This window comes from Sorex fumeus, unplaced genomic scaffold (genome assembly GCF_029834395.1).
Source record: "Sorex fumeus unplaced genomic scaffold, SorFum_2.1 ptg000086l, whole genome shotgun sequence".
NCBI classification, from domain to species: domain Eukaryota; kingdom Metazoa; phylum Chordata; class Mammalia; order Eulipotyphla; family Soricidae; genus Sorex; species Sorex fumeus.
The window spans coordinates 30154278-30176423 of NW_026606143.1; the positions used below are offsets into that span (position 1 = coordinate 30154278).

General features: G+C 45.5%; 1 protein-coding gene across 1 annotated transcript in view; it reads right to left on the minus strand.

The window, feature by feature from the left end:
• MBTPS2 (membrane bound transcription factor peptidase, site 2) overlaps positions 1 to 19904 on the minus strand; it is a 67129-nt gene extending 47225 nt beyond the window's left edge. Inside the window, exons 1-4 of the mRNA XM_056131218.1 lie at positions 19786 to 19904; positions 14236 to 14384; positions 11018 to 11237; positions 1738 to 1841 (exon numbers count right to left, since the gene is read on the minus strand). Coding sequence (XP_055987193.1) covers positions 1738 to 1841; positions 11018 to 11237; positions 14236 to 14384; positions 19786 to 19860 — 548 coding nt within the window. The 5' untranslated portion in view covers positions 19861 to 19904. The remainder of the gene's footprint in view (positions 1 to 1737; positions 1842 to 11017; positions 11238 to 14235; positions 14385 to 19785) is intronic.
• Positions 19905 to 22146: the final 2242 nt, after the last annotated feature.

Genomic DNA, 22146 nt, shown 5'->3' on the forward strand with positions numbered 1-22146 from the left:
TTGTTTATTTTTGTTTATTGTGCCACATCAGTCAGTGCTATGGAGTTCCTCTTAACATGATGCTCAGGGGCTCCTCCTGGCAGTTCTTGGCGGGGGGGGGGGGGGACACACACATGCAATGCTGGGAATTGAACTCAAGGCTATGAGGCCAGGGCTTTGGCCCTTGCAGCTCCCTGGGACTATTTTTTATCAATTCATTTTCTAAAATAGGAATCACATTTCATAATTGCAAATAGCTATTCAAAATATAGATGACCCAATTATGCTATAACTTAGAACTATATATTTGAATAGCTGACTATAAACATATTGTGAGTTATTAAACTGCAAATACCACTATTTTTAACTGTAAAAGGCTATAATACCAAAAACATGGAAGAGACTAAAAAAGCCACTGCTAACATGTGTGACAGCACATGCTCTATCAGGATGTAGGTCTACTGCCAGTCAATAGGATCATTCTCATAAGTAGACAGTATTAAGAAGTCATTACATTTTCTTCTCTAAAAAGCTCTTTGTTTTGGGGTCACACCCAGCAGTGCCGAGGGCTTACTCCTGGCTGTGCATTCAGGGATCACTCTTGGTGGGGCTCAGATGCCAGAGAATGAACCCGGCCCAGTCGTGTGCAAGGCAAACACCCTACCCACTGTATGATCACTCTGCCCCACCACCTTCTAAAACCTTTTATTTAATTCACCCACCAAAGGATAAAATGCATTCCTCTTGGTATGTGTATTCACTGCAGCAGTAATTATCAGTGACTGTGAGAAGTCACTCTCCATCATGATTGGATAAGCTTAGGTGCCTTTGGGATGCTCAGATATAATTAATTTACTTTTGGGTACGCAAAAGAACGAAGTATGATACTTGAAGCAAGTACCAGTTTTTACCCTCCTTCCTTAACTTCTTCCACTTGAATTTCTAGTCGGCTCTGGTATTTGTTAACAAACCCCGAACTTTCAGAGTTCTTCCTGTAGCCAGCAGAGACCATGAACTGGGACTTTCCAGTGGGAAAACATTCCAGTGACAAGGCAATGGAAGTAATGAGAAAGTAGCAGATTGATGGGCTCTGAGTGCAGGAGTTACCATTCTCACGCGACGGTTTCAAGACTGGATAAAAATCTTGTAGCAGGGCCAGAACAATAGTACAGCAGGTAAGATGCTTGTCTTGCATGCAGCTGACCCAGGTTTGATTCCCCAGCAATCCATATGATTCTCTGAGCACTGCCAGGAGTGATTCCTGAGCATCACCATATATAATCCTAAAGCCTGCCGTACCCCCCTCTCAAATCATGAAGCTAGTCAGAGAGACTGTAGAGCAGGTGGGGCCCTTGCTTTGCAAGCAGCTGACCCAGGTTCAATACCCAGCACCACCTACGGTATCCGGAGCCCCACCAGGAGTGATCCCTGACTATAGAGCTAGGACTAAGCCCTGGCCACTGCCGGCTATTACCCCACAAACAGCTCTAAACAAAACAAACAAAAAAAACATGAGGCATTATGAAGATATAATCATGCTGGTAAAAGCAAAGTTCAGAAAGACCCAGATTATAACTAAGTAGTTAATCAGATTCATCACTGTATTAATCCCTGTGTAAAAGAGAAGGTTCATCAAGCAATGGTGGATATGTACCAGGTAATAGCCACAGTAAGAAAAAGTATCCAATGTAGTACTAAGTTCTAAATGGAAAGTCTCTTTACATGTAGCAGAAAGAGAAGGGAAACGATCATTATTACCTAATAGCTGCTATTCCATGTCCGATTTCATGTACAACACCGCTAATGAGGACTGCAGCAAAGAAATAGGTCAGTTGGTTGACAGGTAAATTTATACCAGGAACCTGAATGGTGATAAAATGAGAAATATGCAGTTGAGCTCCAAGAGACAGTGATATTCATTCCGAATTAAAGTTTAAGTCTCCAAGCAAAATACACATTAAAACTACTATGAGCAGTGATGGTTTTTTTTTTCCATTTCTATCACAAAGTAAAAACACCAATTTTCAAAAACAAGGCAGTTTTGAGTTAGCCTAATGAGAGCATGAAACATCAGGATAAAAAGTCGAGCTTTTGAGCTTCCTGCAATCTTCACCATGGGAAAGCAGCCTTAAGGAGCCTGGCAAAGTGCCAGGGAATGTGGAGTAACAGTGAAGGAAGGAGTCAGCGGCAGATCACCTCACAGGGGCTGGAAGGCTCATTCGGGAACTCTCATTACAAATATTCCTTCCTCTGAATTGTTTTTGCAAGGTTCCAAATACTTTTGCTCAGTAATACAGGATATCCCCTGCCCTGCCCAGCAATGAGTTTCATTTTAATATTTTCAAATTATAGGAGAATTGGTAATTAAAGGTAGTATAAGGTGCTTTACTGGTGTGGAAACACCATGTACTCCAGTTTGCCTCTTCCAGCATTTTGTCCAGCTGACCGACTGATCACGAAAATAGTACTCAAGTGATACATATATTAGAAGTGAAATTTAATGCCTAAAGTAAGGCATATAAACAAGTGGGAGTTGTCCTAGGAAAGTTTGCTATGCTAAAGGCTACCTGGTAAGATTTGTATTCAGATACCCAAGAATCTTTTCAGAAGATAACCCCTACCAAGCTGCATTACCTGTTAAGGCAAGATTCAATTAATTGGGCCCAGTGGGATCCACCAGGCTTCAGTAACAGCGTTTACACACTGAACTATTTCTCCTAGGCCAGGAGTTCGGATGCTAAAGATATCCTGGAGGAAATTCATTCTTTCTCTAGTTATTGTTTCTATTTCTTTTTGTGGGTCATAGCAGGCAGTGTGCAGGTGACTGGAGGGGTACCAGGGACTGAATCCTGGTTTCTTATATGCAAATATGTGATCCTCCCTGGCTCCTCTCATTACTATATTAATTATAAAACATGTCTAAAGCAGGAAGATTGGAAAACTCAAAAGAAAACCAGAAGCCTATAATCCTGCCCCCAAAACACAGAGCAACCACATGAAGCATTTTTCCTTCTAGACTTTTCATACATTCATTAGTTATAGTTTTGAAACCTTTCACTTAATAGTATCACATTTTCCCATTACTCTTTCCTGGTTCAGCATGGGTTTTTTGGTTGTTGTTTTATTTCTGAGCTACACCCAGTGGTGTTCAGGGCTTACTCCTGGTTCTGTACTCAGGAATCACTCCTGACAGGTTTGGGAGACCATATGGGTTGCTGGGGGGGTGTCAAACCTGGGTTGGCAGTATGCATGAAACCTGGGTTGGCTGTAAGCAAGGCAAGTACCCTGCCCCCTGGACTTTTGCTCTGGCTCTCCTGGGTTAGCATGGTTTGTCGACTTGTAGAAAAGATTGCCCAGCATTTTTTTTTTTGCTTTTTGGGTCACACCTGGCGATGCACAGGGGTTACTCCTGGCTCTGCACTCAGGAGTTACTCCTGGCATTGCTCAGGGAACCATATGGGATGCTGGGAATAGAACCTGGGTTAGCTGCGTGCAAGGCAAACGCCCTACCCGCTGTGCTATCTCTCCAGCTCCCAGCATTTGTTTTAAAGGTTTCTGCTCTTATGATAGCCACATCGACATAAATGGGTTAATTTTGAGAATTATGAGACAATCCTTGTCCAGTGTTTAACAGCATGCCTCACAGAGAAAGAAACACAGGTTATTCCGAAAATTTAAGAATTCTGATATATAGCAAATTGCTTTCCGAAGTCAAACCCTTCCATTATCACAGGATCGGCAATTTGAAAGAAATAATAAGCACATCACTGTTTGATTTATGTATTTATGACCATTATTACAGTTGAACTTTTCCCCATTTTTGACTGCTGACAGGTCTTTTTGACCGCTGACAGGTCTTTTGTAAACAGTCTGTTCAAGCCTTGACTCTACTTTCTCCTAGAGATTCATCCTTTGTTATTGATCTATCACTTCAAATTGTCAATTATCAGCTTCTGTAACAGATAACACAGATCTGTTTCCCAGTTTTTCTGCCTTTTAACTTTTTGACATATAAAAATTCTCACTAATTCAAAAGGTTTTGAATGTGCTTTGCATGCAGGAGGTGCAGTATCAATCTTGGCACTGCAAATTCTTCTGAGCACTGCCATGAGCAACCCCTGAGAACTGAGCTAGGAGTAGTTCCCAATACTGCCAGGTGTATCTCCAAAACAAAAAGATAACAAAATATTTTTTAATTAAAAAAAAAATTCTTAGTCAAGTGACTGGAGCGGGGGTTGGAGCAATAGCACAGTGGGTAGGGCATTTGCTTTGCACGCGGCCGACCCGGGTTTGATTCCCAGCATCCCATATGGTCCACTGAGTACCACCAGGAGTAATTCCTGAGTGTAGAGTCAGGAGTAACCCCTGAGCATCGCCAGGTGTGACCCAAAAAGCAAAAAAAAAAAATTCTTAGTCAAATCTATTCATGTAGCACTGCGGTAGGGTGTTTGCCTTGCGTGCAACCAGCCTGGCCAAGCCAGGTTCGATTCCTCTGACCCTCTCGGAGAGCCCGGCAAGCTACTGAGAGTATCTCGCCCACACGGCAAAGCCTGGAAAGCTACCTGTGATGTATTCAATATGCCAAACACAGTAACAAGTCTCAAAAAAATGGAGACGTTACTGGGCCCGCTCGAACAAATCGATGAGCAACGGGAGAATAGTGTTTTTAGTGTTTGTTCTTACATGATTCCTGTCATTAGTTTTATGCTTAAAAATGTTTTGTTATCTTTTTGTTTTGGAGATACACCTGGCAGTATTGGGAACTACTCCCTCATTCTGTGTTCATATAAGCAACATCCCATTTATTCTTTTTTTTCTTTTTGGGTCACACCCAGAGATGCTCAGGGATTACTCCTGGCTCTGCACTATGGAATTACTAGTGGCGGTGCTTGGGGATCATGTGATGCCAGGGATTGAATCCGGGTCGGCCAAGCACAAGGCAAACACCCTACCCGATGTGCTATTGCTCTGACCCATCCATCCCATTTATTCTATCAAAATTTTTATGACCTTATGTGTTAATTTTGGTTCAATTACAATTGGTTTTTAATTTATTTTAATTTTTCATTAAGGCACCATGATTTATATAGATACTCATAGTTGAGTTTCAGGCACCAATCTTACCACCCATGTCAACTTCCTGCATCAGTGTCCCGGGTGCCCTCCTCTATCCCAGCCTGCCTCCTTCACAGCCACATCTTTAATTCTCATTGTAGTTTGTATCTCCTGTTTTCAGTGTTGGTCGCTGTTGTTGTCCTATATACAGATATAGAACACCTCTGTAGCACTGATGTGCCCAGGACCCAACCCTTTTTTCTGCCTCTTCTTACCCTATCTCTTGATTTTTTCCCCTTCTCCTCTCTATGCTCTAGGATCAAGGGTAATCTAGGTATTTTGCTTCCCTTATGCTGTTATTCTTGTTTGTTTCTTTTGGGGTCATATCCAGCAGTGTTCAAGGAATCTGAACTCAGGAATCATTCCTGGCGGTACTCAGGGGACCATATGGGATGCCGGTGATCAAACCCAGGTCAACAATGTGCAAGGCAAATGTGTTACCCACTGTATTATGTCTCCATCCCATAGTACTAATATCCGATGTACCACAAATAAGTGAGATGATCTGTTGTTCTTCTTCGGACATAAAATGCACAATGGAATACTATGCAGCTTTAAAAAGAGATGAAATCCTGCTGTTTGCTGCAACTTAGATGGACCTGGAGGATGTCATGTTAAGTGGAATTTTTATGCACATCAGAATTTCATTGGTAAACCCCTTTTAGTAACTGAAGAGGTTCTCAAGCCATGCTGCTTAGATGACTTTCTAGAGTCCATTAACTCCAAATGCCCTTTCCTCAGTTATAAAACTAGTTTTATAATCATTTAATGTATGCATATTTCACTGAGTGACAGTCCCATAATTTAACCACACCTCAATTATATATTATGGCAATTTATACTTCCTCATCACAACTTTCAGATAGAAGAGCTTTTTGAATCATTTGATCACTTGACATCCAGTTACTCATCGATTTGCTCGAGCAGGTGCCAGTAATGTCTCCATTCGTTCCTGTCGTGTGCTAGTATAGCCCAATGGCATCTGCTCGTTCTTGGAACACAAATAGCCTCAAACTGATCATTCAGGGTCTTGACGAAGAAGTCTGACCATCTCGTAGGTGGGCTGCCACACGATCTTTTGGTGTCCTGTGGAATCCAGTCGGTAATGGCTCTAGTCCTGCGGTTGTCTCCAAATCTCATTACGTGTCCAGCCCATCTGATTTTCGACGCCTTGGCAAAGGAGACAATGTCCCTGATTCTTGAACGTCGACAGAGGTCGAACTCCGGATTCTCTCTCTCATTTGAGTGAAGCGTGATACTCCAAGCATAGCTCTTTCAATTCCTCTTTGGGAGACCCGAATAGCATTCTCATCCTGTTTTCCTAGGGCCCAGGTCTCTGAGGCATATGTTAATGCAGGAAGAACAGTGGAATCGAAGAGATGTGCCCGGAGTCGGAGGTTCTTTGTCCTCTTCGCTATTTCTTCGACACTCTTGAAGGCGTTCCAAGCCCATCTCTTTCTCCTGCGCAACTGAGGTGCCAGGTCATTTGTCATGTTGACTTCTCGACCAAGGTACACATTACTGTTACACTTGGAGATGTTCATTCCACTGAGAGCAAATGGAACGTCAGGAATGAGACCGTTTCTCATAAACATTGTCTCCGTGAGATTCAGCTGTAGTGCGACCTTTCCACACTTATGGTCAAAGTCGGTCAGCATTTGTGCCACTTGGCTAATGTTTGGTGTTATTAGAACAATGTCATCAGCCAAGTGGAGGTGGTGTAGTTGCCGACTGTCTATCTTCACTCCCATTCCTTCCCATTCCAGTCGTCACATGATGTTCTTGAGGGTGGCACTGAAGAGTTTTGGTGAAACTGTATCACCCTGCCGAACTCCTCTCTTGACATGGATGATCACCTCCTTGTGGAATGATGAGATCCTGGTAGTGAATCCGTAATAAAATCACGGAGGATCCTTATGTATTGAGTTTGAACGCCCTGTTTGGCTATGGCTTCAATGACTGCGTCCGTCTCAACAGAATTAAAGCCCTTTTTTAAAATCAATGAACATATCTTGAACTCCCGAGAAACCTCAATGAGCTTGGTTATCGTGTGGATATGGAAGATCGATGTGTTTGGCTGTGTTTACTTATACTAGAGTCTGAGATGTGGACATAAATAGCCAAAGAATATGGATATTTTAGTATTTTCATTATTTGAAGTTTTCTTATTCAGACAATACTATGTATATTGCTTTTGCCACAGTGGTGCTCAAAGGCTATTCCTGGCTCTGTGCTCAAGGGCATGTCTGGTGGTGCTCGGGGGACCATATGCAGTGCTAGGATTCAAATTAGGGTCATACTAATAGCCATGTACTAGGTAAATCCCTTAACATCTGTATTATCTCTCTGACCCTTCAGCAGATTTTTGTTTTGGGGGGGGGGCTTACGTCATACCTGGCGATGTTCAAGCGTTAATCCTAGCTCTGTAATCAGGAACTATCCCTGGTAGTATTCCTAGAACCGTATGGGATGCTGAAGATCGAATCTAGGTCAGGTGTGTACAGGCCCTATCTGCTGTACTATCTCTCTAGTCCCTTTCAGCAGATTTTTGAAAGAACATCATGGTACCTTTTCCTACATCTCCCATGTTGTCAGGCATCTGTTTATTCAGATCAGTATTTTTCTTTCGTCTGACTCCTCTAAATCTACAAACTTAAAATGCATTATACATCCCCATTCAAAGTCTCCTGGTTACCTTACTCTATTTATAATAAACAAGTAGACCTGCCCTGTAGGAATATTTATGGTTTCTTTGATGCAATTATAAAGGAAGGTAAGGATTTGAACTACACATGTGTCTCAGCCACGATTTCACAGGGTATTAGGTGTCCCAGAACACTGATTGCTCAACAATACCAGGGAACTGGGAAATTAATACTGAACAAGGTGGTGAGGAATTACTCAGTGAACAGAAATTATGTTCTCTAAGCTATAAGGACTCATATCGAAAGAGCATATGTATTGATACAAATAAATACATAAATCTCCAAGGTAGAATATAGAGGGGAGCGACTTCTTTATGATTCCAAAGCATGACTCTCCTAATAGTCAATATTTTTGTGAGCTCTGAAAATCAAATAGAAATATTTCAGCGATAGGGCGTTTGCCTTGTGCGCAGTCAGCCAGCCGAGCTGGGTTCGATTCCTCCGCCCCTCTCAGAGAGCCTCGCAAGCTACCGAGAGTATTTCGCCCGCACGGCAAAGCCTGGTAAGCTACCCATGACGCATTCAATATGCCAAACACAGTAACGACAAGTCTCACGATGGAGACGTTACTGGGATTGCTCAAGCAAATAGATGAACAACGGGAGGACTGTGAACGTGACCATGACTTCTCTAAACAATATTTGGGCTGGAGCGATAGCACGGTGAGTAGGGCATTTGCCTTGCATGCGGCCGACCGAGGTTCAATTCTTTTGCCCCTCTCAGAGAGCCCGGCAAGCTACCTAGAGTATCTCGCCCGCACGGGAAAGCCTGGCAAGCTCCCTGTGACGTATTGGATATGCCAAAAACAGTAACAACAGGTCTCATAATGGAGACATTACTGGGCCTGCTAGAGCAAATCAATGAACAACGGGAGAACAGTGCTATAGTGCTACACAATATTTGCAATTCTGATCTTAGCAAGCAGAGAAGCCAGTGACTGTATCTCCTTGAAACCTGCTTCTTTCCCAACTCTCCTCTTTCTTGGCAAAGAATAACCAATCATGCATGTAATTTTAGAGTCATCCAAAATGCTTTCATCTTTCAGCCTCACACTCAGCTAATCACCCCTCTTAGAACTTCATTCCAAATTGCCTTTAAACACCCACATCATTCAGTCTTCTTCATAATTCAAGAACTTATGTTTTTGTTGTTGTTGCTTTGTTTTTGGGCCACGCCTGGCATTGCTTAGAGCTTACTACTGGCTCTGCATCCAGGAATCACTCATAGCAGGTTTGTTCAGGGAACCATATGGGATGGCAGGTATCGAACTAAGGCCAGTAGTGTAGAAGGCAAGTGCCCTAACCACTGTAGTGTCACTCCGGCACTTCTACAAATAATTTCTCAATCTTCTCACAGTACTCAGCCTAGTGGGGGCCACAAAGAGATAAGCTAAAAGAAAAGTCTCTTACTATGACACAGTATCATCCAAGACTCCTGCAAGTGGTAATTATAAATATAAAAAGGCTAAAACAAAAAGCTAGTTAGTGGTTTGGGAGGTGGCTCAAATAGGCTCTGCATGTGGGGTGCCTGGGTTCGACCCCCAGCACCACACTGGAAGTGATCCCAAAGCCAACCCCCCACCCTCCCTAAAATCAATGATAAATCTCCTCCTAACTTCTGGAGACATGAATTCATAAGGCATAGGTCTATAAATATGCCTTATAGTTAGAATTACTCTAAATAGCATATAGTCATAGTACTAGTTATCAGTCCATTATCCTTCATGTAAGGATTCACAATGGGGCCCAGGGATGTAGTTCAGCAATAGAGCACCTACATACATCTACAAGACCCTGAACTTGATCCCCCAACGCCCTCCCCCCCCAACCCAAAGAGTTGGAGCACACAGCCTGCATGCGTGAGGTCCGAGTTCAATTCCTGGCACTGCATGGCTTCTCAGCACCATCAGGCTAGCACAGCCAGGCTAAGTATTACTGGAAGTGGCCTCTGGGTCCTGATCCCCACTGGGCAGGTCCACCCAAAAAAAATCACAAGGCAGTCAGGGAGATTCGGCGCAAGTGATAAAGCACATGCATAGCAAACACTGCACCAAATCTTTAGGTGTGTACTGCTTGCCAGGAATAGTACATGAGTAGCCTGAGCACCTTTCTTCCCTCACCTGCTAAAAAAGTGATCCCATGATCATTCAAAAGGGTCTCATACCCTCATGTCAACATTCTCTGTTCACTGTTTCTTATACATTTATTGTTCTGAGTGTCAGGTCCTGGGAACGTGATGGTTAATAAATAGATTTGTTGTTTAGATAACATTTTTTGCTACTATGCTATTGGTTAATTTATTTAACAAATATCTACTGTTTATTCTAGGCCAGGCACTGTTCTAGGTATCTGGGATATTAGAGTTCTCTAGAGAAACTAAACAATATGGTTATACATACCTGTTTTCTTAATTTAACATGGGGCTACATCCTTATAAGTCTATTGTTAAGGTGACAATATCAACACACAGAAAATGCATTAAATATACCTTAAATACACCATGGATATCAAACTTAGTCAGCCCATCACTTTAAACAAACCCAGAACCCGTAACTGGACAAAATCATCTAACAAGCCTATTTTGTAATAAAGTATTGAATTAAAGAATACATTTAAGAAAGGTTTTATGCCTTTAAAGGACAGCATTGGTTAGATCCTGGAAACCCTGAAGAGGAAGGGTAACACTGCACAGAATTAGAATGCAATTTATGTGTTATAGAGATCTTAATTCACTATGACTATTTCTTGATGGTAACGATTGTCTTAACACCTCTAGAAGATAACATGAATTAAACAAATACCCATGTAACTTGTGGTCCTTTTTGTTTGTTTGGGGGCCACAGCCGGCATGCTCAGGCGCTATTCCCCTCAGTGTTTGGGGGGTCACACCTGGGGCAGGGGCAGGGGAGCAGGGAACCATGCAGTGCCAGTGAGTAAACCTGGAGCGTCCTGTGGACACGGCCCCAGCTGCAGCACGGTGAGCTGTCTCTCTGGCCCTCCTGCCAGCCTTGAGGGTATACTGGTGCTATTGTCACTTCCTCTACAGCAGACTGCAATTCCTTGCTATAGCTTGACTAACGGCACCGATTAAGCAGGTAATCTCTGAAGTTGTGAGACCTTTCACTTCACTCAGAGTCACATTAAAGATAGAAATTATGCTATCTAGGTGAGCTAGCGTCAATGTTTTAAGAAAGTTAATACAAACAAAAAGGCACTTACCACAACTTGTAGCACTTGCTCATTGTTAAATGAAGAAGATGAGAAAGAGGAAGAGGAGGAAGAGGAGGAAGAAGAGGAAGAGGAAGAGGAAAAGGAGGAGGAAGAGGATGAAGAGGGAGAGTCATTCATCATTTGTGCTAAAGTCTGCATCAGCGTTTTTCCCAGGAGGAAAAAAGAGCTGAACATGGCAATCACGCCAAACACCATTCCAAAATTGAACCTGTCAAGTGGAAAAACAAAGATAAGAACATAATTCTTCACAGTTCATGCACTAGTAAATTCAGCCAGTTATATTTTTCCCTCAATTTCGGTTTTTGGATCACATCCAGCTGTGCTCATTACTCCTGGCTCTGCACTCAGGGATCACCTCTGGTACTTAAGGGATGATATGAGGTACCAGAGATCAAACTGGGTTAGCTACATTCACTCTGACCCCTATATTCTTTTATCGGGGGTGGGGGCGGGGGATGCAGCTGGGGGTGCTGTTCAGGGCCTCACACATGTGAAACAAGCATTCTAACTAGCCTGATCTCAACCAGTCGCATTTAACAGCTTCAAAAATGGAGAGGCTGGTACAGTGGCTAGTGCACTTATCTTGCACGCAGACAACCCAGATTCAATCCCCGCTACCACATACTGTCCTTTAAGCCCTGCCAGGAGTGATCCCTGAGCAGAGTTAGGAGTGAGTCCTCAGCATGGCCGGGTGTGGCCCCCAAACAAAAATTGCATAAAAGTTTCAACAAGTCTGTCTTTTTTTCCCCAACTAAGCTTTAGCTATTTGACTGAAGCACAAGCACTAGTCTCCTTAATCAAACTGAAGCGGCTGGATAATGTCCCCAGGAAAAAGTTTGTTTCAGGGGCCTGGAGATGTGGGTTAGTGGCAGTGAGCCTGCCTTGCAAGTGTGAGGTCTTAAGTTCTGTTCCCAAAATCACCCCCACACAAAGTGTGATCCTGGCACCGTAGGCACAACCTCTATTACACCACAATAGTGTGTGAGTACTACAACTAAGGGTGTGGCCCTTGGCGAGCATCACAACCAAGCATTCAAGAAATGTGATGAAGTGTGTGACTCCCAGACATCAAAGCAACAACAAAGGGAAGCAAAAGAGTGCCCCCCCAGCATCTTTTTCTTATTTACATAATATTATACTGGTTTTATTTTCATAGCTATAAAAACTCTGACAGTATGGACATCTAATTCCTTTTTAATCTACTGATTACATTGTTAGTAATTTAGCTATATTTTGTGGTGAGTTTAAACATCAACATGGTGGGAGCTGGAGTGATAGTACAGTGTGTACCTTGGACATGGCCGACCTGGGTTCGATCCCCAACATCCCATATGGTTCCCCAAGCATCATCAGGAATAATTCCTGAGTGCAGAGTCAGGAGTAACCCCTGAGCATCGCCAGGTGCAACCCAAAAGGCAAAAAATAAACATTAGCAAGCAAAATTTAGTAGTTAATAATTAGAAGGTATTAGTTCGCTGTTGGGACTAATCTGTTAAGATTTAAGTTTGGGCTAAGCTGTGCTTTTTGGGCTGGGGAGCTAGCTCAAAGGGGAGCACATGCCTTGGAGCAGGTTGTCTGGGTTCCAGCTCGGGCACTGCAGGGCCCCCCGTTGCCAGAGTGACCCTGAGAACCACGGGGTGGGCTCAAAACAAAACAAATTAAAAAAAAAAAAACAAAAAAAATTGCCTTTTTTCAGCAACTTGTCTATTCATTCTAAATTGTCAAATTATGGGGGCAGAATTGTTCATAGTTCTCATTTTATAACAACGTAGACTCTGTATGAATGTTCTTTTTTAATTCTGATTTTCATTTACCTGTATTTTCTTTTTAGTCTTGATAAGTCATGGAATGTATTTTCAATTTTACTCATTGTTTCAACAAGTTACCTTATAGAAATGCTGCCTTTGAGGGGAGGCCACACGCAGCAGTGCTCAGGGCTTATTCCTGGCACCGGAAACCATACCAGGTGCCAGGACGCCGCCTGGGCCAGCACAGTGCAAGGCTAGTGCCCTAACTGCGGCACTACCTGGCTCACGGATTTGCTGGTTTGGTCTTCTTTATACTTTCTATTTCACTGACTGCTGTTCTTATTGCCATTTTATTTGCTTTATTTTGCTGTCACAATATGTCACTTTTGATGATCTTATTGCTTACACTTATCTGTATTCCATTTGGAGCTGAATTTTTAATAAAAAGAAATTTAGACAGAGATCCCTGAAGGTGTTTGAGAGATCTCTGTAAACCTTTTTTTCTGGGGGGGGCGGTGTAAGGTACACCCAGCAGAGCTCAGGGTTTATTCCTGGCTCTAAGCTCAGAGATCACTTCTGGGAGGGTTCAGGGAACCATACAGGGTGCTAAGGATCAAACCCAGGTTGCCTGCATACATTGCAAGCACCCGAGCCATTGTCCTCTCTCTCCAGACCCAAAACCCAGGTTGCATGCATACAATGCAAGCACCCGAACCATTGTCCTCTCTCTCCAGACCCAAAGCCTTTGTTTTTTCAGTGAAAGGGATATGCCTGCACGGTCAGGGGCCCATGACCCTGCTTCTCCTGCAATGTGGCTGGGCTTTTCCCAAGGGGCATGTGTCTATCCTTTACTGCTTAAATAGTTGCAACGTCCTTTTCATGGCGGGAGCGAGGTGGCATTACAAAGGAAATATGGGGACGGGCTTGTGCTCTTTTGGTCACCTGGTACTCCCAGGACCTTCAACCCTACATTTGAGGAAGGGGACAGAATACTCTACTTTTCCTCACTGAAAATGTTCCACCTGTAGTTCCAGAGTGATAATGCTGCGGGTAGAGTGTTTGCCTTGCACGCAGCCGACCCAAGTTCGATCCTTGGCATCCCATATGGTCCCAAGCACTTCCAGGAGTAATTCCTGAGTGCAGAGCCAGTAGTAACCCGTGCACATTGCCGGGTGTGGACCAAAAAGCCAACTGAAAAAAAAGTTCCACATCTGAAGTATACAGCTCAATAAATTTTGATTCCATCCCCCCCCTCCAGATCAAGACACACGGCCTTTATTAATTCCAAAAGTATGTGAATTGCAATCCCATATGCTTACATAAAGTCAGAAAATTTTTATTCTGTCATTCTTTTAAAAGTCAGTACATTGGAAAAGCATGGAAACAATTCATCTAATAAGCATTCCTCATGACCACATTTGACTAACTAGAACCAAAAAAGAGAAAATAAAAGTGTACCATTGGTAAAGCACGCGTGCCTTCCTCCGGCCCCAGCTGTAAAAGGCACGATTGAAAACAGCAGTCTGCCATCTTATGTGAAAAGGGGAGATGCTCAATCCGTTGTTTTCCAGCCAGTCTTCGTAAGAATTCTTAAAATACACAGATGACTAGGAGAGAAAGTAAAAGTCCCATATGACTCAAGTTTGAAGAACAATTTATAATGTTTACGAAAATATGAAAACAGGACCCTGGCCCCTCAAACGTTTCTAATTTTACAGCTGTGTGTTTATACTTCAGGATATTGATATAAAGCTCTCAAACCAGCTGTTCTGTTGAGGCGAGGGCCTGAAAAACTGGTCTGTGGACCAAACCCAGCCCTTAACAGGTATGTGTTTGCAAACCCAGTCTTTAACCTCTTGTATAGCCTGTAAATGAAAGATGGGATGGCCTTTATGGTTTGGTTTTGTTTTTTTGCTTTCTGGGTCACACCCAGCGATGCACAGGGGTTACTCCTGGCTCTGCACTCAGGAATTACTCCTGGTGGTGCTCGGGGGATCATATAGGATGCCGGGAATTGGACCTGGGCTGGCCACGTGCAAGGCAAACACCCTACCCGCTATCACTCCAGCCCGTTTTGTATTTTTGGGCCACACCTGGCCAGGCTCAGGGGTAACTCCTGGGAGTGCTAGGGGACCATATGGGATGCCGAGTTCGGCTATGTGCAAGGCAAGTGCCCTACCGTGGTATTATCGCTCCGTGGCCCCAATGTTTTTAATAAACTGATGCAAAACAAAAACAGTATTTGACAGACTTTACATGGCCCACAAAGCCTAAAATACTTGCTATCTATCTGACCCTTTACAGAAAAACTTTGTGACCTTCTACCGAGAATGGCATCATTCAATCGCAATATAAATACAAGACATAATATGTTATGGGCTGGAGCGATAGCACAGCGGTAGGGCGCTTGCCTTGCACGCAGCTGGCCGGCTGAGCCGGGTTCGATTCCTCCGCCCCTCTCGGAGACCCCGGCAAGCTACCGAGAATATCTCGCCTGCACGGCAAAGCCTGGCAAGCTACCCGTGACATATTCAATATGCCAAACACAGTAACAACAAGTCTCAAAATGGAGACGTTACTGGGCCCGCTGGAGCAAATCGATGAACAACGGGAGGACAGTGTGTTTGTTTTTTAATATGCTATTTAAAATTTTCTGTAGTTAAATTTAGTTTTTAAAAAATATATATATACACATTTCCTAATGCTAGGACTAAACCTAAGACCTCATAAATGCAAAGCGTGCCCCCCCAAATCACACCCCTGGTTCATATATACATATATACACATATATACATATATATGCACACATATACATTTGGAAGTAGGGGTGGAACACACCAGATCTGTGCTTAGAGGTGACAACTGGCACTAGTTCTGCAACTTTAATTTAAATACATTCAACTCAAATTTTAGGGGCTGGAGTGAGAGTAGAGTGGCTAAGACACTTGTCTTGCACACAGCTGACTTGGGTTTGACATCCCATTTGTCTCCCAAGCCCCGCCAGGAGTGATTCCTGAATGCAGAGCCAAGAGTAAGCCCTGAGCACAGCCAGATGTGGCCCCCAAAGCAATATATAATAAAACTCAAAACACCTAATTTTAACATGTAATTAATAAACATTTACTGAACTACTTTGGGCTGGAGCGATAGCACAGCGGGTAGGGTGTCAGCCTTGCATGCAGCGAACATGGCTGACCCGAGTTCGATTCCTCCGCCTCTCTTGGAGAGCCCGGCATGCTACCGAGAGTATCTCGCCCACACAGCAAAGACTGGCAAGCTGCCCGTGACATATTCGATATGCCAAACACAGTAACATGTCTCACAATGTTACTGGGCCCGCTCAAACAAATCGACGAACAACGGGAGGACTGTGACCGTGAACTACTTAACATGCTATTTCTTTTCTGTCTTTTTGTCCTAACTCTCTGAAATCTGATTTCAACTCCATCATATAGCACATCTCAATTTGGATGAGCCACTTTTCAAGTGCTCACTGACAATATGCAATTAGTGACGTTAATGAGAGCTTGGTTTTAGACTCCCAACCAATCCCACAGGAGTGACAGTCTGAATCAGTGCTTTCTGACGAGACTTTCCAAGCGCTTTCTAGACTTGGCCAATTACATTTTCTGTGCGAAGGTTGTGGACTGGAAATGGATAGTGACACTCCTCTTCAAATGTCCACTGGGGAGATCCAAGAACTAAAGGTGCAAGACCAAGTTGGCAGCAGAAAAACTGAAGGTGCTGGCTCCTAAAACTTAAGATTCTTCTATTTTCTGGATAGTCAGAATGAGAAATAGGCTTTTACTCAATGAAGCGGATCCTACTAAAACTAGGTGAAATCCTGATCACCTCACACACTAGTCCAGATATTGGAAGAATTTTTTAAAATTTTGTTTTTGAGCTACACCCGGCAATGCTCGGGTTACTCCTGGCTCTGCACTCAAGAATCACTCCTGAGAAGAGAGCACCAAATAAAGGGTGTTGGGAGGATCTTCCCAGGATGGGAGAAGCATGCTGAAAGTAGACTATAGACTAAACATGATCGCCACTTATTGCCTCTTTTGCAAACCACAACACCCAATAGGAGAGAGAGAACAAAAGGGAATGCCCTGTCACAGAGGCAGGGTGGGATGGGGGGTGGGAGGGATACTGGGATCTGTGGTGGTGGGAAATGGGCACTGGTGGAGGGATGGGTATTTGATCATTGTATAATTGAAACCCAAGCACAAAAAAATTATAAGTCTACAACTGTACCTTATGGTGTCTCACTAATAAAAATTTTTAAAAAATAAAGATAAAGAACATAAAAAAAAGAATCACTCCTGGTGGCGGCCAGAGGATGGAACCCGTGTACAAAGTACAAAGCAAGCACCCTACCCGCTGTGCTATCTCTCAAGCCCCAGGAAGAAATTTTTTATTTTGGAATTTAGTCAACTTTGCAACATGAAGAAATTATATGGTTTTTCTTTTTCTTTTTTACATTTTAATTAAAGAGCCGTGATTTACAAAGTTACTAATAGATGAGTCTTAGGCATACAATATTCCAACACTAAGCCCACTACCAGTGTCAACTTTCCTCCACCAGGGTTCCCAGGCGCCCTCCCACACCCCAGCCTGCCACCTTGACAGGCACTTTTTTTTTTTTAACTTTTTGGGTCACACCCGGTGATGCACAGGGGTTACTCCTGGCAGTGCTTGGGGGATCATCTGGGATGCTGGGAATTGAACCTGGGTCAGTTGCATGCAAGGCAAACGCCCTACCCGCTGTACTATTGCTCCAGCCCTGACAGACGCATTTCAAAGTTGAGTAGTTTAGATGCCAAATTTTCAATGCTGTTGAGTCCACGCTTTGGATATAGAGCTATACCACTCTCCCACATCCCCAGTACACCCAAGACTCGTGACCCATTGCCCCATTATTTCCCTTTCTCTTCTTCCCTACCCCCACCCTTGACTTCTTTCCTTCTCTGTCCTTCTCATCCACTTTTAAAGAAACAAAGGCCTGGGCCAGAGAGTTAGTAAAGAGCGTAAGGCCCTTGCTTGGCATGTTGCTAACTAGGGTTTGATCACCAGCACCACATATAGTCCCCTGAGCACCACCATGAGTGACCTCTGAGCACAGATGGGTGTGCCTGCGCCCCAAACCAAACCAAACCAAACCAGGGTCTATATTGCTTTACGACATGCTAACCACTATGCTAAGTACCTCACAATGCAGCATCTCAAATACAAACATGCAGAGGAAAAAGTTGGAGATTTAAAGATGCAAATTCTCATTCTGTAGGGTAGTGTTAAGTCTGCATTTCTGAGAAGCTCCCAGACAGAACTTCAGGTTGAGTAGTAAGGTTGTTTTTTTTTCTTTTTGGGTCACACCCGGCAATGCTCGGGGGTTACTCCTAGCTTTGCAGTCAGGAATTAGTCCTGGCGGTGCTCAGGGAACCATATGGGATGCTGGGAATCGAACCTGGGTCGGACACGTGCAAGGCAAATGCCCTACCCGCTGTGCTATCACTGCAGCCCTGAGTAGTAAGGTTTTATGTGGATAAATAGTAATCAATCATGGTGAGTGGCAGGGCTCAGACCGGGCTTCTAAGACTTCACGACATAAGCTCTTCATTTTTAAAGTTTAAATGCAAGTTTCTGGGCTAGAGTGATAGCACAGCGGATAGGGCGTTTGCCTTGCATGCAGCCGACCCGGTTTGATTCCCATATCCCATATGTTTCCCCTGAGCCCCGGCAGGAGTGATCCCTGAGTGTATAAACTGGGAGTAAACCCTGTGCATAGCTGGGTGTGACCCAAAAAGAAAAAAAAAAAAAGCAAGTTGCAGTTAAAAAGAAAAAAAAAAGCCAGTTGCAGTTAAACTGTTCTGTGAACCTAAAACCAAGTACTTTTGTTGCTACTTTTGGCCACACTCTTCCGGGGGGAGTGGGGGGAGAATGAGCCGGCAGAGAGCAAGGCGAGCACTTTAACTACTGCTCCAGTTCAAATATTATTTTTTGAATAAATAGCAGTACTCCTACATAAAAAAATATTTTTTGTTTCAAGTAAAATGATCTCCAGAACATGAAGCTTTTGCTATTCGTTCCCGGAATTTTGACTGTTTGAGACTCTATATGATTTTACATTACATGTAGACGTTCCCCTACCCCTGCCTAACGGCGACTTTCCAAAACGGCCATTTCTTGGGGGTCAGAGAGACACTCCAGCTGGTAAGCCACTTGTTCGCCTCGCACGCGGCTGCCGCGGGTTCGAGCCTCAGCCTCTCCTCTACCGGGCTCCCTGGGGGCAGAAGGAAGCCCGAAGCCGGGGTGCGGGGGCTGGCGGTGGCCCGGAGGGAAAAGGGGGAAAAAATAAAAGGCCGCTTCTAGAAACACGTGGTCACGTGTTCCCGCCTCGGGGCTACTCACCCGAATAACCGAAGCACCCCCCGAGTGTGGGTGTGCGGAAACGACCGAGAAGGGCAAGTCGGAAACCGCCTCGGGCCTCTCGCCCCCCCCCCCCCAACGCCACTCGGAGATTTGCAACATTGGCGGCATCTGGAAGCCGTTAGGAAACTGTCGGCTGCGGCTTCGCCCCGGACACGCTGTATCACAATGTGTCCAGTGCCTTCCCGCACCGCCCCATTCCCATTCACCTGCTGCCCCTGGACGGCGGCCGTCGAGCCCCGAACGGCCGACCGTGCCCTTCCCAAACGGCCCTGACCCTCTCCTCCCTGGAGCATTTGCCCCGGCCTTCCCGAGTCCACCGCGGGCGCATCCTGGAGGCCGTGGAGGAGGGGTGGGGGAGGGGGGCGGCAGCACCCCACATCTCGGCAGCTGCACCGCCCGACACACCCCTCCCGGGGCCGCCTAACCTCGCCGAGCGACCCACGTGGGCACCCCGAGCCGCCGGCGTCGCCCGGCGGAGGGGAAAGGCGTTAGGCCTCGCGCTCCGGACCCTCCCCCCCACCACCACCACCCACAACCCGGCGCCACGGGTTTGGGACGCAGGCCCGACGCCCTCACCTTCAGAACCAAGTCGGCCAGGTAGACGACAGTCCAGCCGCCCACCACCACGACCAGCAGCGACACCGGAATCATCGCGGCGGCGGCGGCGGCGGCGGCGGGCAGGCGAGCCCGGGCGGTGCTCCTCCCCCGCGTGCCGCGATCAGCCGGCCGCGCGGCGCCTACGGCCCCGACCTCCGCGCCGCGCCGGAACCAATGAGCGCGCGGGGCCTTTCTCCCGCGCGCGCCGTTTCCCCCTCGGCCGCTTCCGGCGGAGACACGCGGAGGGCCGGCGCACACCGGAAGTGGGCCGGACGCTTCGGTGGACGGACGCGCCGGGCGCGCCGCCGGCCCCCTAGCGGCAGCCCAGGCTCTCCGGCGGCCCGGGAGGAGTTCTGGGCGTGTCCGCGCTCTGCGTCGCCGCCTCTCGGGCCCCATCGAAGGAGCCAGGTTCGAGTTAACCTCTGCGCTTCTGAGATGAAGTTCTCTGCATAAACCTTTGTTACAAAATATGACAAAGGGGCCGGAGCCATAGTACAATGGGGAGGGCGTTTGCCTTGCACGTGGCCGCCCTGGGTTCGATCCCCGGCATCCCATATGGTCCCCCGAGCACCGCCAGGAGTAGTTCCTGAGTGCAGAGCTAGGAGGAACCCCCTGAGCATGGCTGGGCGTGACCCAAAAAGCAACAAACAAAAATAGAAAAGAAGAAAGGGACTACATTGGCGATCAACAACCAAAAGGGAGCTCTGCCCATGATTTTGTTTGATGCGCACGTTATTATAGATATAATATACATTATAGATATATATGGGATGGAGTGATAGCACAGCGGTAGGGCGTTTGCCTTGCCCGCAGCCGGCCTGGCCGAGCCGGGTTCGATTCCTCGCCCCTCTTGGAGAGCCCCACAAACTACCGAGAGTATCTCGCCAGCATGGCAAAGCCTGGCAAGCTACCCGTGATGTATTCGATAGCCAAACACAGTAAGGACAAGTCTCACAATGGAGCCGTTACTGAGTCCGTCCACTGGAGCAAATGATGAACAACGGGAGGGCAGTGCTACAGTGATATGTGTATATATATATATATATATATAATTTTTTCTTGGCTTTTTGCGTCACACCTGGCAATGTTCAGGGATTACTCTTGGCTCATGCACTCGGGAATTACTTCTGGTGGTTCTCAGTGGACCATATGGGATGCCGGGAATCGAATCCAGTTTGGCCGTGTGCAAGGCAAACGCCCTCTTCACTGTGCTGTCTCTCCGGCACCAACGTTATTCTATATTTTTGACGTGCACTTTACTCTATATTTACTCAGAATAGTGGTTCTCACTCTTGGCTGTTTAATCGGGTTGCCAGAAAGCTTAAAAATTCCTAATGCTGGGGCAGGAGTGATAGTACAGCGGCTAGGGCGCTTGCTTTGCTTGGTTCTCACTCTTGGCTGTTTAATCGGGTTGCCAGAAAGCTTAAAAATTCCTAATGCTGGGGCAGGAGTGATAGTACAGCGGCTAGGGCGCTTGCTTTGCATCTGGCCCACCAGGGTTTGATCCCTGGGGTCCCATATTGTCTCCTAAGAACTGTCGGGAATGACTCCTGAGTGCAGAGCCAGGAGGAACCCTGGAACATCTCCAGGTGTGGCCTCTCCCACAAACAAATGAAAATTACTTATGATTATTCCAAAGCCTGTACACATTAAATTAGATTTTAAAGAGCAGGACTCAAGAGTTAGTATTTTTAAAGCTCCTTTGGTGTTTCCACGGTGCTGCCAAAACTGAGATCGCTGCATGAGTTTATCTTTAATATAACTGAAGTGTTTTTTTTGGGGGGGGGTCACACCCAGCGATGCACAGAGGTTATTCCTGGCTCTGCACTCAGGAACTACTCCTGGCAGTGCTTGGGGTGATTGTATGGGGTGCTAGGAATCGACCTGGGTGGGCCACGTGCAAGGCAAACACCCCACTGGCTGTGCTATCACTCCAGCCCTGTAACTGAAGTGGTTTTTTTTTTTAAAATTTGGGCCACTCCTTCCCTTGAAAAGTTTTGTTTTGGGGATCCACACCCAGATGTACTCTGGGCTTATTCCTGGCTCTAGGCTCAGAGATCACTCTTGAGGGTGGGGGACATTTGGGAACCAAATGGGTGCTGGATCAAATCCGGGTTCAAAGGCAAATTTTATGGAGTATATTCTAAATTTTTCTTAGTGTTCATAAGAGAAAATTTTAACTTTTATAAGTTACTTGTTTTATTTGGGCTGGAGCGATAGCACAGTGGTAGGGCGTTTGCCTTGCACGCAGCCAACATGGCCGACCCGAGTTCGATTCCTCCGCCCCTCTCGGAGAGCCCGGCAAGCTACCGAGAGTATCTCGCCCGCTCGACAGAGCCT